The sequence below is a fragment of the Onychostruthus taczanowskii genome, unplaced genomic scaffold (genome assembly GCF_017590055.1).
Source record: "Onychostruthus taczanowskii isolate IOZ18803 unplaced genomic scaffold, ASM1759005v1 scaffold22, whole genome shotgun sequence".
In the NCBI taxonomy this organism is placed as follows: Eukaryota; Metazoa; Chordata; class Aves; order Passeriformes; family Passeridae; genus Onychostruthus; species Onychostruthus taczanowskii.
In genome coordinates this window covers 5,891,311-5,909,089 of record NW_024499462.1, presented here as the reverse complement: position 1 = coordinate 5,909,089, position 17,779 = coordinate 5,891,311, and the positions used below count along the sequence as shown (strand labels likewise).

Sequence of the window (17,779 nt, the reverse complement as noted above, 5' to 3'; positions counted from 1 at the left end):
ATCACATTTTAGTGTCTTGAAACCTGGTGGCCAGTCTGAAGGGAAGTGTCAGCAGAGCTGATGCAGGTGGAAAAAGAACCATTACTCCCTTCATAATGGAAAGCTGGTTGGGTTGAAAGGAAGGGAATCTGGAACAGGCAAGGGCTTGGTACATATGCTTACAGAGTGAATGTGATTGCCCTTACCAAACTTTGGGGTATCTGTAAAGCATTTCTGAGTAATGATCTAAGAACAGTCTCTGACTTCTTGAAATGCCTAAATAATGGCAGCCCAGATTATAAATTCAACACTTTCCCTCTGTTAACTGCTGCATACTTTTTAGTTGATAGAAACTCTCTTGGGACCTTCACCATTTTTTTTTAAACCAGGAAACTCACCTAGATAATGCTGGTCGTTAAAATATAGTTCTTCAGAGATGTTGAAGTCCCATGTTGGCTGAACAATAATTAGCTAACCTTTGGTTCCTCTGGAATGTGTGCATTCCTGTGTCCTGTTTTAATTGCTGCAATTCTGGAAGAACCCAGTTCTTCAAGGAACCTGTACAGTTCAAGCCAGCTGCAAGTAAATGAAGAGTAAACAATTTCTCTAACTAAAACAATAAAATTACAAGGCTTATGGGAGAAAGTTACTGAAAATCAAAGGTAAACAATGTATACCTTCTGCAGACAGGTCACATAGATGCTTTCTGGTTTACATCTGGCAAGGCTGAAGTAGTGATAAAAGGCTGGGATAGTGATGCTCACAACTGAGAATTGTGGAGTTTTTTAACAACCCTGTCTTCATTTATTCATGAAAGATGTAGATTTGGAAACTCTTGCTTCCTTCCTTCAGTAGTTCAAATGTGTCTTTGGTAGTTGGTCAGATTAAAGTCTTTATTCACCTGAGGATTTCCTTAACTCAGACAGGAAGGAGTTTTGACATAGCTTTTGATAGACTGTCAGCTGCCTAATCCTGTCTTGGAAATGCTGATACTGCTTAGTATGGCCAGGTATGACTATTACTTACTTCTAAAATAAACAGAGTAGATAATGATCGCTTTGGTGGTTGGCTGAAGTCTAAACAAGATGTTAATCTGCTGTGACACAGAATTCTGCTCTTTCCTGTTGAGCTGTACAACATTTATATTCCAGAATTAGTTTGTTTCCATGTTTAATTTATCTTATACAGGAATAATTGTGATGGATGCATGCAGCATGTTGACTCCTGAGGGTTGACCTCAGTAGGAACACATGCCCCACACACCCCCCAGCTCTCAACTTCTCCAGTTATTGACAGAGGCTTCTGAGAGTTTTGTGTCCAGCACACCTCTGTTCCCAGTGAACATTTGTCCTCTTTCCTGTAACTTAGAGCTCAGTGCAAGTGTGGCACTTAGACACCAGGGATGGATGGCTTTGTTTCACTGCTGTCTGACAGTCTCTTCTGCCTTGGCTTTTTTGGAGCCTCACGAAGGTAGAATTTAATTCCTTCTTCAAGAAGAATCAAGTATTCTTTAGCCAGTCAGATGTGCCTGTACACCAATTCTGTGTAAAATATGAGCAGTCAAGTTAATTACATTCATGTGTTAAGGGCTGATGGGGATGGACAGGGGGAAGCTGGTTTATACTCTGGCTACTTCTGAAAAGCAGAATTCCCCTGGAAAGAAAATGTGTTTATGCTGGAAAAAATTGGATAAATTATTAACTGACAGACCCATTTGACAGAATCAGAATTTATGTCCCCAGGCACTCCCTCTCTACAGACAGTGTCCCCATGATCCCTGGATTTTCTGGTGCTGTCACCAGTTCATCCCCTCAAACCAGAATGTTCACCTACCTTGCCATGTACCCTGAGCTGTTGCACTTTGTTCCCCTGCCGTCTGTCTCTTCTCTAATATTATGTTACTGGAGTTACTGTTTCTTACTCTGTCTGCAGCACTGAGTCTCTAAAAAGTAGGAATCCCTGCTTTTCTACTAGGGCTTTGTAAATATATTGAGTGCTTTATGTCTCAGTTTTATTTGTCAGGAGAATGCTTTAGTAACCTCCTAGAAGGAATCTCCATTTAACAGTGGGTGCTCATGTAAGTGCCTGTCAGGCATTTTCTTTTATGAATCTTCAGCTTGTTCATTAAAAATAGTGAAAAGTCTGCCTAAAATGATTAGTAAATGCTAACTGTTTTTTTTTTTCTTTCTCTCCCAACCCAAGAATTTGTCCCTTTGTACAGCAGCTCTAATGTACATCCTTAGTAGAGATCGCTTGAACATGGATTTAGACAGAGCTAGTCTAGATCTGATGATACGGCTTCTAGAATTGGAACAAGATGCTTCCTCTGCCAAGCTGCTGAATGAAAAAGACATGAATAAAATTAAAGAAAAAATTCGAAGACTGTGTGAGACTGTTCACAACAAACATCTTGATCTCGAAAACATCACGGTGGGTAACATGCTTTTATTGGAAAGCCTTCGCAGTTGTGGAATAATAAAGTGGAAATTTGCAAGCATCATCCTTCATTTCACGTCCCCAGCAAAGGATTCCTGGTGTTTCATCTACCTTTTTTATATACCTGACTGCGCTGCAAGTGTTTTCTTCAAATTTGAAATTTCCTTTTTCAAAGGCTGTTAGTGGGATAAAGTTAGGAAGTTTTTCAGCTGTCTATTTACCCCTGCTAAGGGTAGCTAGTTACAGGGAGCAGTTGCAAACAAGTAATACTAAATAACTGTGTGTTTAAAGCCCCACTTAGATTCACTCCATTTCTTTGCTTAGGTTTTATAAGTACTTTCACAAATAGAGGATTCTACATGGGAGTAAGACTATTGTGTGCTAAATTAAAACTGTGGTGCAGGTTTTCACATTTAAAAAAAAACCCATCCTGCAGAAACTGATTTTTCCCTACCCAAAGTGTGGTGGCAGTTCTGTTGCTCACCACGAATGTGGATGAATTTTTTTCCTTCCTTTCTCAAACATACTCGCTCTTTATGAAAATACCTTCATCTGTAGCAGAGTGAGCCAGTTCTGTTTAAAAAGAAATTGGATGCTATCATCAAGCTAGCTTAAAAAATAAAAAAGCTGAGTTGCAAGGTTTTTTAGAAGAGTATAATTTAAGAATTGATTGACAGATTGATTAGATGAGTGGCCATAAATGACAGAAAGAAGTAATGTGTCTTTGCTTTTGCCATATTTCAGTATAGTTGATGTTAGTATGATCTTAATTTTTTGACATCCTGTAATACATTCTGTTCAAGATTCTTATTAGGGTTTCTGCCTTTTTTTCTGTAATGTTTATACCCTTTTTCCTGTAACACTTATACTCAATGGGAGAAGCTTCTGATTTATTGCTTATGAAGTGAGCTTTTCAGAGCTTTGTCTGTGCAAGTAATGTTCCAACTCCTGGCAGTAATCTGCAGTCAGGATTGTGTTCCATATTCAGTTGAACTAAAAGATGATGTGCCTTGTTGAGCTGGTACTTTGTTCTGTAGCTTTTGGGACTTTTGTGTCAGTTTAGGAAGAGTTTCCTTGGGGTGTTTTCTCTCCAAATTCTGGCTATGGAACAGAGAGCTGAATTGATACGAAGAGTCACTGTTCTGTAGCTTTAGCAGGAGCTGAATTTTGGGTGAGGAAGATAATATCCATGACGTCATTGTTAACTTTGGTAATCAGATTATGGTGACAATGGATTACAATTTTAAATTTTTAGGCTTGTTTCATACAAACATATGAAAGGTGCTGGTAGGGAGCTTGAATTAACTTTCTGGCCTTGGAAATCTGCAGAGAAAGAACGAGCATGAGATAATATTCTGCACTTTTAGTTTATAGTCTGAAAATACCACCACAGACTGAAATTTGTTCTCTAGGTGGTGATCAGCTAGGATTTGGGATAATCAGAGTCTTCTTTCAGTGCTGTTTTGGCACTGAAGGCAGCTCACATAGTCAGTGCCAGGATATTTCTTGCACTATAAAATGTAAGACAGCTCCCTTTATTAAGCATGGAACAGCTGGTGCAGGTTCCTCATTGCTAAAGCATCCAGCCACAAAGACCACTGTCTCCTGCTTGAGCTTTTCTCATATTCATAATCTGATCTAGCCTGTTGCTTTTTTATGAACTGTAATTCTGTTCTTGTGTTTTCTTAGACATGGGTTTTAAAAGGAGAGGACATATCAAAAGGGTCTCTGTTTTATGAGGAAGTTGTTCATGAGTAAAGAGCATTAATATCCTCGGCCATCAGTTTCAGCTGCTTTATTTGTGGGTTTTTCCCTGAGGCAGCTCTATTTCTTAAATTTATTTCGAGCTGTTGCTGTAAATGCATTGAATATTGTAGTGCCTCACAGATGGAAACTGGTTTCCTCCCAGCTGCACATCTAGAAGCAGAGACTGTATAGTATTAAGAGAATATTTGCAAGCCAAATGAGATGATTAGGTTCTCTTCCAGTTTAAAATAGTAGCAATGGTAAGTTGAGACAATAATGAACTTCATATGTTGAAGATCAAGCTGCTTTCATGTAGATCCCTGTCATGAGATACAATAAGTAATCTCTGTTTTGTACTAAATGACATGCAGAAAATGAAAAAAAAAAAAAAAAAAGCAATTCTTCTGGGGGTAAAGAAAAGCTCTGTGCTTTTTTTGCTTCAGACATACCTAGTGAGAAACAAGAGGATTGCAGCAGATGTTTTTATACTTCCAGTTTGTGCCTTACCAGTCCCACCTTCACTTGTTTGAATCTTACACTGATCAAGCAAAGGTGATCAATTAGCTCCCTCTTTCCACAGACAACGTTGTTTGTGTGTCTGTCTAGAAGTGAGGCTGGACTAATTTGTGCATTTTCAAAGGTTCTATTTTCTTGATGGCTATTTATGTTAAAAACATAAACCCAGAACCAAGAAGGAGGTGTGTGCAGCTTGAAATCGTTCCAGGCTCGCTGTGCTGCATTAGAGGAAGATAAACCTGAAGAACCTGGCCTTCACCTCAGCAAATGGCCTCGTCTGTCAGTGAGCACAGCCCTCTGGAGCTCGTGCTTTTGCAGCTGCCTCCTCACTGTTGCATCATAACAAAAGCCTTCAGGAGTGACTTCTGTTTTCAGATGGTGAAAGAGCTTATTCTCGTTTTCACTCTCAGCATAAGGCTGAAATGTTAAGGCAACCATGTTTTGGGCCTTTGGTGTTAAAATTTTGTAGTAATTGACAAAAAATTTCAGTGTAATGGGTTATTTTACTCAAAAGCAAAAGGATTATGAGGTTTTGTTGCTTTTGTTTAAAAAAAAGGAGAAAATTGTGTCCTTATTAAGTGTGTACAAATATAAGATTATATTCTTTAAAAGTTATTTCAAGTCTTATTGCCCTCTGGCAGAAAACTAATCACTCTGTTTTAAATATTGTGTGGCCTTTGAGCTTTTTTGGTGTAGGTATTTAGGAAATTAACTGTCCTGCTATAGATTTGCTGCTGCTTGTGTTCTCTTGATCCGCACAACCCTTTGCTGATCCAAGGATTCTTCCATTTGCCCCGGAGAAATGCTGTTACTGTTATGCTCATAGTGACAATGTGCTGCAGGGCTTGCTCCTACAACCCAGAACTTCTTTATCTGATCTTCAACTTTCTTTTCCTCCTTGGAAATCAAGTATTTTGAAAGCAAGAAAAGCATCTGGAGATGCTGGGGAGTGGGGTGAGGGCTCATACTGAGACAATGGAGTGTTTGCTCAAGCCTGTTGAGGACTGCTCTAATTCCATTTGCAGGGAGTGAATGTACCTTTACTGTTGCTGAGTTTATATGTGTTTTCCTCCTTTTTTCCAAAAAAGTGTATCAGTAAATATATGCAGGTTTCCTGCAGTTGTTCAGTTTAATTGTTTTATTCTGTAGGGTTAAAATTAAAACTACAAGATACCTGCATTGGTAGCAAATGTGATCTATGAGCAGCAAAGCCGACGTATCTGAGAGGTTGAGAAGTGTGTTCACTGGGGATTTTCTTGATTTTTTTTTTACTGCCTGGCTGATTTGTCCATTTACTTTCCTCCACTTGTTGATTTTGGTAACAAGAGAAACAGATGGCAGGAATCTGCTTGGGTTTTCTAAGCTATTAATAAAATAAAGAAAATTTGAAAATGCAAAGTACCTTTTTTTATCAGTACTGTCATTTTTTAAAAGAAATGCATATTTTCCAGTCTGTTCTTGCTCCCTCTGGTGGTGGTTATCAGAATCTATACTTTAATTTTTGTGCTTTTCCTATGACGTGTATTTGTATGACTTGCTACATTGGCTGCAGCTGCACATGATGATTTCACTAACTCCAGAACCTCACTCTTTCAGACTGGGCATTTGGCAATGGAAACGTTGTTGTCTCTCACCTCAAAGCGAGCTGGGGACTGGTTTAAAGAAGAGCTGCGTCTTCTGGGTGGTCTGGATCATATTGTAGATAAAGGTATAGTGGGGATACTGCTTTGACAGCATGAAAAAAAAATTAATTGTAATAAAATGTTTGCTTTTTGTAATGTTCATTTGCTGTGGTTAAAAAGAGAAATATTATGTATTTTTCTTAGCAGTATTAAAAATAAAATACACAATTCAATATCAAGTAACTGAGAAATATTAGTGATTTTAATCTGTTTTTGGTGGGATTGGAAGTAGTTTTCATGTTAAACAGAATGTATAGAATGTTGCATTACAATCCATGAGAATAAAAATGGCTTAAGCTTGGACAGAATGCTGTTACATATCTCTGTAGAGCACACTTATTCTTGAGTAGAATCTCCTCCTTTATAGTCTTCTAGAAGTATTTTCAGACCAGATATGTTTTAACTAAATATACCGAAAGAAGTAAACCCTTCAAGAGGAAAGGGGGGGAGGGTTCAAAGATAAGCCTGTTAGTGTGTTTTTGATCAGAATCTCCTAGCTAGGAAAATGGATGTTTCTAAATGAATTCTTGACCTGAATAAAGCTTGGTCTTTAGTAAGCAGTGTGAGGACAAAGAAAGGAAGGACTGGAGAGATGGAAGTATTCAGTTTGAACACAGTTTCAAGTTACTGTTTCAGACTTGTAAAGTCTGGGAACTCTGTGCTTATCCTGTCTCTTTCCTCTTGTAAAAGACTCAGAGTTAATAAACATAGTCATGTGCTAGACACTGTTATTAGCAGGAGAAAACAATATATGGTTAGGTAATTTGTAACAACAACCGAAAACTTGTAAAGACAAAAGTTGTAAGGTTTGTTTTTTTCATCTACTTGGAGCAATTAAAAATTTTGGAGTGCTGATCATGTTTTCATGATTATTTCCTGCCATTAGAGGTGTGTGAAGTGTAAAACGGGGCTGATAACTCTTGAGTAGCTGGTTAGTTTGTACACCTGGCTTTTGGAGACCTCTTACTTATGGAGGAAAATAACTTCTTTTTGTGTTTAGTTAAAGAATGTGTGGATCACCTAAGCAGTGATGAAAACGAAGAGAAGTTGGTTGCTTCGTTATGGGGTGCAGAGAGATGTTTACGGGTCTTGGAAAGTGTGAGTATGAGCAGAGCCTTTGCATTCCTGAAAGCTGCTTCTTAAGCAGTTCTGGTTTACATTCTTTGAGTATATAATCACATTATAGATCTATAAGGTTGATTTTTATTTTTTTATAGAGTGTACTAACTTTCTGATGCTTATCAGCGTTTCTGTAATGTTTGAAAATTTAATTTGCTATTCTGAATGTGTGTACCACACTCCGAGATTATTTTTGTTAAAAATAACTAAATATGACATGATGCTTTTTCTCGAAGTTCCTACAAAAAGCTGCTGTTTATGGATGTTGTTTTTGATGAGTTTTGACTCTAATGTGTGTCTTGTAATAACTGATCATTATAGAAGTGGGATATTCTTAGAAGCAATAAATCAATGTTAAGAGTCACTATTTTGAGCCATCAGCTGGGGAAGTGCTGAAAGAGAAAATTGTCCTGAAAGGCAAACGAGTCCTGTCATCAGTTCAGTGTGTAAATGCAGGTGCTAAATATTTCTTTGAAAACTTGTAAGAAAACAAAAAATACGTGGTACTTTTGTGGAGTTTACTTGGCAGGAATGGTGTGTGTGTGTTTCTCTGCAATGCCTTTGCTGAGTTCATTGTTTGTTACTGGTGTTACTCTGTTTCTGTCATGATACTATAAGAAAGCAGAAGAGCCTTGTTATGTTCTAGCAACACATCAGCAAACAGTGGGGATCAGAGTACAGGTCAATGAATCTTGCTCAACACCTTAAACCCAAATGAGAGGGCAAGTAGTTACAGTGGTTGCTTGTTTCCTTCACTCAAATAGAAGGACAGACTTAAAAAGTGTAAATGCAAGCTAAAAACTGAGTAACATGAACAGTTGTTGAAGGGTGTCTTAAAAATTCTCTTTACCTTTTTGCTCAGCAGTGAGGAAAAAAAAATTCAGAGTAATTTTCTGCTTTTATATTCAATAGATAGAATTGCCAAGCAAGAGTAGAAGAGCCTTGTCTAGTGTCAGAAAATTCATATTTGGACTTGGGGTGTTTGTGATGTAGTAAGATCCCTAGAAACTTGGGAAAGATGACAAAATTCAAAACAGGCCAAATCATGCAAGCCTAAGAAAAGAACTTCTGTTGCTTCTGAAAATGGATTCCAAATTTCAGTCAAGGGAATCAAGGCAAACCTTGTGTGTTATGGTTGGATGCATAAAAAGCTCTCAGAAGTGGATTTGATATCAAGTCCTTAAAATTCCACATACATGATTGTGTTCTCTATACACACTTGGGATACTGTAGTCCCAGAGTGTGGATTCAGGGTTTTGCTGTGGCAAAGCATTCTGCTGCATGGTTTCTGTACTTCATCAGGGAAGATGGTTTTATCTTCAGTGCCACAGTTATTTAGACATGAAAACTCCAAGGAAACACTGAAAAATGAAAAGTGAAAGTTTACATTGGATAATAGCCAAGAAATGTGGACCTGAATAAAGCATAGTAGTAGTAAAAGGGAATGCTTCTCTTTCAGGGGAAAAGACTCTCATATTTTTAATACTGCTTTCTCCTTCTCTCTTTAGGTAACTGTGCATAATCCAGAAAATCAGAGCTATCTGATAGCATACAAAGATTCTCAGCTCATAGTCTCCTCAGCTAAGTAAGTAGTAGAAAAAAAATCCCCAAAAACTCCAGTTTTGCAAAACACCTCACATGATAGGTAAAAAAATAAATGCATTATATCAGAAGATTCTAGGGGTAAATAACCCCAAAATTTCCACTGTTGCTTTTTCATTGAGTAAAGTTCATGTAGATGGGGGTTTGGGCAACTACCTGAGTACTAGCAATGTGTAGGGCTGCTACTGTTTGGTCTGTAGAAGCTGCAGACTGTGGATTCATCTCCTGCTCTACTAAGAAGGAGCACAGAAGAGGATGAAGTGACATTTATTTATTGTGTTTTTGTTATGCTTAACTGTTTACTGGAATGGAGCATAGCAGAATTGACAGTGTAACTAAGAATTAAAATAGTGAAATCTTGTTCTTGGCATTTCTCCCTGGCAGAGATTCTTGTACAAACACCTCTAACCCATTTTTCAATCTGGGTGAGGTCTCAGTTGGCTGGCAGAACCTGTCTGCCCTTGTATTGTTCTTCTTAATAGAACAAATGAAGCTGAAAGTTTGACTCTGCATACCTCATTGGAAACATAATTTCATGGTTATAGATAACATATTTGGAGTATTTTTCTTTAAATTAAAATTAAGCAAACCACAGTTTAATCTGTTAATTAAAGCAGCATATATTTTTGACATTTCTGGTTTTGTTTGTAACTGAAATCAGTGTGGTGTTTTAACATGAAACTAATGTTATGCAGTAAAGTCATGCCTGTGGTCCATTAGTGTTACAAGATTAGGATATTACTGCTGGGAAGTCATGTGTCATTCCTTACTGAATGGAAGTAGTTCTGAGAAGATAACAAGAGAACATTCTGGTAGCACTCTCAGAATCATGTTGTGCCAGAGGATATGAGAGGCTGGGTTTGTAGGAACAGGAGATAGCTTTTGTAAGACCATGTGATGAAGCTGGGAAGGAAAATTAACTTGCTCTTGAAATACCAAGCTGATAAAGCCCTAAGATTTCCAGGTTTTTATTTACACAATTTTCATTTGAGCTTATAAAAGATTTTACGGGTGATAAGTTTATTATCTGTCCCTACAGACTGGGTGTTAGAAAAATTCTGCATAAAGCTCTGTTTCAGGTTTTTTTCCCTGTGAAACAAGTCTAAAGGTGAAGTGCTCTGTATGTTGTGAAGATAATTTTGTTTCTGCCCCATCTCCCTGCAGAGCACTGCAGCATTGTGAGGAGTTAATCCAGCGATATAATCGTGCTGAAGACAGTATCTGTTTACCAGACAACAAGTCTGTGCCTCACCAGAATGTAACCAACCACGTGGGTAAAGCCGTGGAAGACTGTATGAGGGCCATCATTGGGGTCTTGCTCAACCTGACAAATGATAACGGTAAGACAACAAATTTGTGCATATTCTGTGCTGAGGTGTCAAACGAACCATTAGTGTGAATACTTTTTTGTATCTATGATGGTTTTTCAAGTCCAGTGCTATAAAACAGTTACCCATGGTAGATGTTTGCTTGCAGCACTCAGTAATTTGTCTTTGCAAACTGGGTGACGAATTGCAAGTGTGAAGTGTTCAGATGAGGGCTTGGGCTGAGAGTGGCTGGTTTGTCATTAGAGCCAAAAGGCTTTTATTAGGCTGTTTACCATTATAAATGTGAGTGTTTTCACTACTGAGCCTCTGAACTCTTTGCAGAATGGGGTAGTACAAAAACAGGTGAACAAGATGGTCTGATAGGCACAGCGATGAATTGTGTGCTTCAGGTTCCGAAGTTCCTACCTCAAGAACAGAGATTTGATATTCGCGTGCTGGTAAGCTCTTGTGCTTCTCGTATCAGCAGAAAATGATGTACCTCCTTCTTGTGCATTGAGCTGCTCATTAAGGAATAGTTTCCCCTACAGTTTTCAGTGACAATATATATACCTAAAGTGAGGTACTTAAAGTTTTTGTAAGGATTTGGTGGGTTTGAGGGTTTTTTCCCTGTGTTTGGTGGGAAAAAGTGCACTGCTTGATGAACAGAGGGATTTAACTAAATAAATATGTGAATTAATAATTTTCAAACATCTTTTCAGTTTTGGAAATATGGTTGATATCGTTGTTTGAGTTAAAAGGTTTGTCAGATTTACCTCAGCTTACATAAAATGAGTCAGAGTGGCCGAACAGCAGCAGTGAAATTGTGTATGTGAAGGATCTCTTATGAGCATAAGTTCAGGATTGGACGCCTGAATCCCTAACCTTTGTAAAGGAATTCTCAGCTCCAAAAATGTTTTCATGTTCAGAATTAGAAAAACAGAGATTCCTGCATAAAATTTCTCCTGTACAGGGATCTCTGTTCCATCTTGTCTTTCTTTAAATCCTGATCCCCCTGTATGTCAGAGTGTTTCATAAGTTCTGTATTCTCAGAAAGATAAGGCGAAAGATGTTTATCTAAATAGATGTTTTTTGCTAAATCATCTTTTTTCCAATGTGTGTAATCCTTTTTGACTCTCCAATTTTGCAGGGATTGGGTTTGTTGATCAATCTCGTGGAATACAGTGCCCGGAACAGGCACTGCCTTGTCAATATGGAAACATCGTGTTCTTTTGACTCCTTGTGTACGGGCGAAGGAGACGAAAGCCTGAAGATAACTGGACAGATTGATGCTGTTCAGGCTTTAGTGCAGGTGAGAAGTGTTTGTCCTGCAGTAGTTCCCATTTCTCATTATCAGACTGTCGGGAGGAAGGGAGAACTCAGCAATGAAAATGTGTCAGTTTTTCTGTTTAGCATTTTGAGGCGTGGAGCAGGGTCAGGGGAAGATTGCTGCTCACAACCCTGAGTTCTGCAGTGCTGTCCATTGCAGAAACAGCTTCCTGTAAAAGGCAGTGGTTTACAGACATCCAGTAAAACTATTTTGTTCCCATACAATTTATTTCTAGTTTTATTGTTCCTAGATTATTTACTTTGACTTCTATTTTAAACCAGCTGTAAGCTACTTTTCTGTTACATACTTTGCTTCCATAATTTTTTTTAAAGTACTATGTTTTGGGGACTTTGCAACTTTAAATCAAAATACAGGATCATCCTTTATAAAGAGCAATAAAATACAAATGTAATGATTGTGGATGTGAAACAACATTCTTAAATTGACTGTAAAGAAAAAAAAGAAACCCATCAATAAAATGAAGAAATTAAAAAAAAATCCACCAATAATTTTGGCAAGTGAGCTTCACCACGCAAACTAAAATGAAAAAATTGAAAGGAAATTACAGATGGCTTGTTTCAGTGGAGTTAATTTTATGGATGCTTTTAGCAGTTGTATTTAACTTTGTGGAATAACTGTCCAGTAGCAGGCAAAAAAAATCAGTAAAAATAATGATATTAAATACCTTAATATATGTAGCTTGGCAAAGCAATATTTAAAATTGGTTGTATGGTATGGGAAATAATTCATGAAAATAAGTGTCTAATGTGGGGTTCCTGGTTCATTCACATTCTTTGCTGTCATTTTAAACAACTCCTTCATATTTTTGCTCTAAGAAATCCAAGAGGGAATAGTTAGCATGAAAAGAAAAGGAAAATTGGTAGAGAACAAAAATGGACAAGAAATGATGGCAGCTTTTAGTCTTCCAGCCATGTCTCAAGGAAAGTGATTAAACTTTGATGATGCCCAAGAGGAGCCTGTCAAGCGGTTCAGCACCAGGCAGGGAGATCTTGCTTTGGAGCACAGCGCTGGTGTTGGACCACATTATATTTTCCTTTGAGGAGGAAAAGCCTATTGTTAAGAAAAGTATTGAAGGCTAATTGTATTAAGGAGTAAATTATGAACAGGAAATAAAAGTATTAAGTCAATGTGTTTAGGGTTTAGTTTCTAATGGAAATTCTCCTGGAATTCCCCACACCAGCTGTTCCTGGAGTGTGAGCGAGCGGCACAGCTCGCCGAGAGCCAGACGGACGAGCTGATTAAAGAAGCTCCCACAGCTCAGCATGACAAGAGTGGGGAATGGCAGGAGACAAGTGGGGAGATCCAGTGGGTCTCCACAGAGAAGTCAGATAGTACTGAGGAGAAGGATAAGAAGGAGGAAGATGATGAAGAACTTGATCTTAATAAAGGTACGTTGTCTGGCTGTGATGAGCTTGGAAAAAGCAAAGAACAGTGTGATGGCAGAAAATCCCTCCTTGTCCTCTGCTTCCTCTCTACATCCAGTCTCTAGGGCTGAGATTTCCTCAGTGTATCCCAGGTGAAACTGCTGCATAAGTAGGAGCTATTCACATCTGAAGCATGAGAAGTAGGAGCTGTTATGCTTCTTTTAACCATTATCTGTTTCTTAAAAAAAATGTTTAAAAAAGCCCAAAAGAAACATAAAAAAAAAAAACCCAGACCTTTTTGGGACACTCTATGTGCAAAATATTCTGGAAAGGATGGCTTTTAGGATGTTACCTTGTTCTGGAACAGTCCTTGAAAGTTACCTGCCTTAATTTTATTTTCCAGGGTTCTTGTTTCAAGCTACTTTTAAGAGTTGAGGTTTTTTCCCCTCCTCTCCCTATTTGCCTCTTCTGTCCTCATCTGCTTTGTGTGTCTGTCTTTTCCCTTCATCAGTGGTGTCTGAAGTGCCTGTGTAGTGCAATGATGTACTGCATCTTTGGTAGTTTGTTCCAGGAGTTTGAGTATCTCTGCCCTGTTAGATAGTTTGTCTCTGGAAAATGGATCTGAAACATGATTCCTTCTTGTTTAATCTTCTAATAGTAGATTCAGTGTATGACTTTTAATAGTATTTTCATCTTATGTTAATAGATGTGGCATATTACCTTCTCCAAGCTTGCTTTATATCCTTCCTCCTTTTTGTAGCTCCATCAACTGGTGTCTGCAGTTATTTGTAGTTTTTCCTAAAATGCAGAGTCATCAGCAGAAAATGCTGTGCCTGTTACCCTTAACACAATAAACTACTTTGGGGGAAGTTTTAGAGGCATATAGTATCACATGAAACATTTGCATTGGTTGTTTGGGGTGTTCAGCATACTGTTTGCACATTGAAGTGGCAAATGACAAAATACTGTGCAGCAGAATGAGTTGAAACTGAATGAAGACCATTTCTCGTGTCAAGAATGTGCTGCTGAGTCAGTATGTGTAGTGTTTCCTGATCTCTAAAATCTCGGTCCAAAAGCTCATTTTGTTTGAGGAAAAAGCATTCTGGAAAGTGATAATGAAGGATTGTATTTGCAGCAGTAAAAGATACCAGCTGCTTAGAGAATACAATAGACTGTTGTCTCTTTTACAGCTCTTCAGCATGCTGGGAAGCACATGGAAGACTGCATTGTGGCCTCATACACAGCATTGCTTCTAGGCTGTCTCTGCCAGGAGAGTCCAGTAAGGGAATAAGTTGATCCTAAGTCCAGTATAATGTTTAATCAAGTGATAATTCGCTGCGTTGAAAGGGGTTTATTAAATTGGGCTTCAGTGTGAGCAATACGTTGGTGAAGCTACACTGATGTATACAGCTTTGGGAAGAGTTGCCAGAGTTATTCCAGCCAAAACAAATTTTTTGAACATCACTGTGTTTATCAAAAACAGTTGGAATTGAATATTTGACCTTTTTTACCTCTCTCCTCTTCCTTGTAGCCAGCAAAAGAATTAGCTTTGGAAAGGCAGAGGAAAATTGGCTAAGCCTGTTCATTCTCCGTAGTTTTACTAAAGACGTTACTATTTAGTAACTTATTCATTCTTTATCAGTCTGCTTTAGTTTTTTGCTTCCATTGAAATCAGATGAACTTGTGTGTGTCCCTATTAGTTCAAAATAATTGTCTCGGATTGGAAACATGTAGTAGAAAGCTGAAGTTAAAAATACGGAACGCCAATGGCTGAGAACTCAATAAAGTCTGTCAAAAATGTGTTCACATGCAAATGAGTTCAGACCTGTCTTTGGGCTTGTCTGAATTTACCATGGTGCAGAAATGGCCTCTAAGGTGCTGTTCTGTGTCTTTGGACTGATCAGTGTCCATAACAGTTTCAGTGTTCTGAGTGAGACTGACAATGAGATCAGTAATACCCAGCCCTCCACAGTGGTAAAGGGAGAGCCTCTCCCTATCAGGGGAGTGGCTTGATAATCTTGTGGGTCCTGAGAGCATCTGATAGTCTTTTTTTTTTTCTTTTCTTGTTTTATTTTTTTTAAAACTTGAACAAACCAACAATAAAAAATTATTTAAGCAATTGTTGTCTATAAACATAAACACAGTGATTATATGAGTATTGATTAAAAGAAACTTAAATCATAAAAATGACAGCAGAAGGCATCTTTATGCTGTGAATATACTTGTCTCAGTGCATCTCACATGCAGAGCATTATTGTTCTGTGTCAGAAAAATGTTTCCCAAATAAGACAAGATTGTTTTATTTCTTAGATCAATGTGACTACTGTGAGGGAGTACTTACCTGAAGGGGACTTCTCAATAATGACTGAAATGCTCAAAAAATTTCTCAGTTTTATGAACCTTACTGTAAGTAATGCATATTTCAAATTGATATTTGTAGATATTTTTGTAGTTTTGTGTTCTGTTATTATTTCATGCATTTTTAGAAGCATTAACATTTTTCAGTTTGCATCTTCGTAAGAGCACAGGACAATATTCTGTTTTTTAATACTGAAAGGCCATTTGTGTGTCATAATTTTGTCTGTCATTATATTGTGGGCAGGAAGATGTTTCTGAATTGGCTGCCTGAGCCTAGTTGCTTTTACTGATGCATAATTGTAAATAGTAAAATTCTGAAAATAGAATAGCTCTCAGATATTTGAAGGAGGTGCTACAAATGCTTGTTTGTTACTTGTGTTTTCTATTGCATTTGCAGTGTGCTGTTGGAACAACAGGCCAGAAATCTATCTCTAGGGTGATTGAATACTTGGAACACTGCTAGATACTTAACTTCCGCTGCAGGCACTCTAATGCTGGAGCTACCCTTAGACAAAAGAAGAAGTCATGAAAGAAGTCCTTGAAGGATATACCAAGAGCATTCATCTGTGTCATTCGTGTTCGGATTTTTAAGGCTACCTGGTCTCTTAACCATGCATTCAGCATTTTCTAAAAGACAGTTACTACATCAATCTGCAACTATCAAAAATGAGGGGAAAAAGGTTCTGAGGAAAGTAAATAAAGAAACCTTGCTGTTTATGATGCAGTGCAGTATTTAAATATTTTTGGCAGGGTTTACCCTCCCTATCTTTTTTCTTGCTTTGTTCGTGACAAGTTTCAAGGGGAAAAACTTGCTGCTGATAGTGCAACTGCTGTTTACTGTTGAGCCACTGTTTCATGCCAGCCAGGTGCAAAGGCAGCTTAGCTACTGAGGTATCAAACAAATGTTCTAATAAAGAAGTTCTGGACAGCAGCACCGCTCCTATTTGAGTTTAATTTGCTCCTGCTTTTTTTATTACTAGATGATTCCAAAATCATAAAATATAAATTTTTAAATACTTTTGTGATTTTAACTACTGTCTATATTTAAAATTTGTTGGAATCCAAAGAGGCGAGGATTGGATAGTTTATTTTTTATACTGTTTGGATTGAAATTAGGTTGTTGAGCTATTTCTCTCTAATCTGAGTTCTAAAACTCCCATGGCCCATGTACTGTAACCTGCTAGACCATAACGCTTTGTAGTTCCAAGAGCATGCAGACCCATAAACACATAAAGCCATTGAGGGTATGTTATCCACTAAAGGAATAGTGACTGTAAAAAGTTGTGCCCTGTTAAAATGCAAATGAAATAAAGAAAGAAAAAAAAAAAAAGATGTAAAAAACACTCACTCGCAGGGTAGTTTACACTTCCGATAAGCAAAAACTTATGAAATGCTGTTTTAATTTGTTTCAAGGAAGAACTCAAGGTGTGTTTTATAATGTTGAATACAATTAATTTGGATGCTTTAGGGGGAATAATTTTCAAGAAGCTAAAACACCAATGGGGATTAATGTTTCCAGCTGACATAATCTTTCTATTTCATCCTTCTGTAGTATGACAGAGTTGAAATGCATACAACACAAAGCCTTAAATTGCTGATATAGCTAAGATTTTGTTCAGTCTGAGGTTTAGTTCACAGCAAAGCATTGTGTTTGAGGACTGAAGTGGAACAAAGAATCCCAGAAAATACATGATTTTTTAAACAATTTTTTTCTTGCACTCACTATTCAGACCAACAGAATTGATTATTAAGTATTTTTATTAAGGTGGTCTTGAATATTTGCAGACTGTTCTGCAATCCGCTTCGTTGACATTTTTAAATACCTGTATAGGTAGTTACATCATGTTACTCCATTGAATTTGTAAAACTTGAAGCCATAAAAATATTAGTTCTATGTATAATGAGGGGGGAATAACAGGAAATCTAACCTGCTTTTAGATCTTGTGTTATCTCCGTGTATAAAGTTAAGAACTTGTGCTTTTGTATCAGTGCCAGCTGTAAATTTTTTACATACAGTGGCTGCCTTCTATGTCTTCCTATTTTTGATAATGCAGATTGTTGGGAATTCTGTAAGGAAGTAACTGATTAACGGCAAAAATCTTACGTTGGTCATTTTTTTTTTTTTGCATTTTCTCTCATCACCTTCTAAAACGTAGTGTATCAGTGTAACTTAGAAAAGTTTTTGAGGTTGTGCTCCCCTTCTTCAAAAAAAACCAAAACAGTGCTGAGAGAGAGAGAAAAGCTGTATGTAAATGATCTGCATCAGGAGAAAATTATTAAATATCTGGCACATCTAGTTTTTGGATTTCAGAGATTTTCACA

At 37.6% G+C, this 17,779-nt stretch overlaps 1 protein-coding gene across 2 annotated transcripts in view; it reads left to right on the top strand.

The window, feature by feature from the left end:
• Positions 1-16,714, top strand: part of WAPL (WAPL cohesin release factor) — a 64,043-nt gene extending 47,329 nt beyond the window's left edge. For both annotated transcript variants that reach the window (XM_041404798.1, XM_041404799.1), the window contains exons 10-20: positions 2,182-2,409; positions 6,274-6,385; positions 7,360-7,457; positions 8,987-9,063; positions 10,245-10,420; positions 10,730-10,845; positions 11,535-11,696; positions 12,916-13,123; positions 14,290-14,378; positions 15,410-15,505; positions 15,855-16,714. In XM_041404798.1, the coding sequence (XP_041260732.1) occupies positions 2,182-2,409; positions 6,274-6,385; positions 7,360-7,457; positions 8,987-9,063; positions 10,245-10,420; positions 10,730-10,845; positions 11,535-11,696; positions 12,916-13,123; positions 14,290-14,378; positions 15,410-15,505; positions 15,855-15,920 (1,428 nt within the window). In that variant the 3' untranslated portion in view covers positions 15,921-16,714. The remainder of the gene's footprint in view (positions 1-2,181; positions 2,410-6,273; positions 6,386-7,359; positions 7,458-8,986; positions 9,064-10,244; positions 10,421-10,729; positions 10,846-11,534; positions 11,697-12,915; positions 13,124-14,289; positions 14,379-15,409; positions 15,506-15,854) is intronic.
• The last annotated feature ends 1,065 nt before the right edge of the window (positions 16,715-17,779 follow it).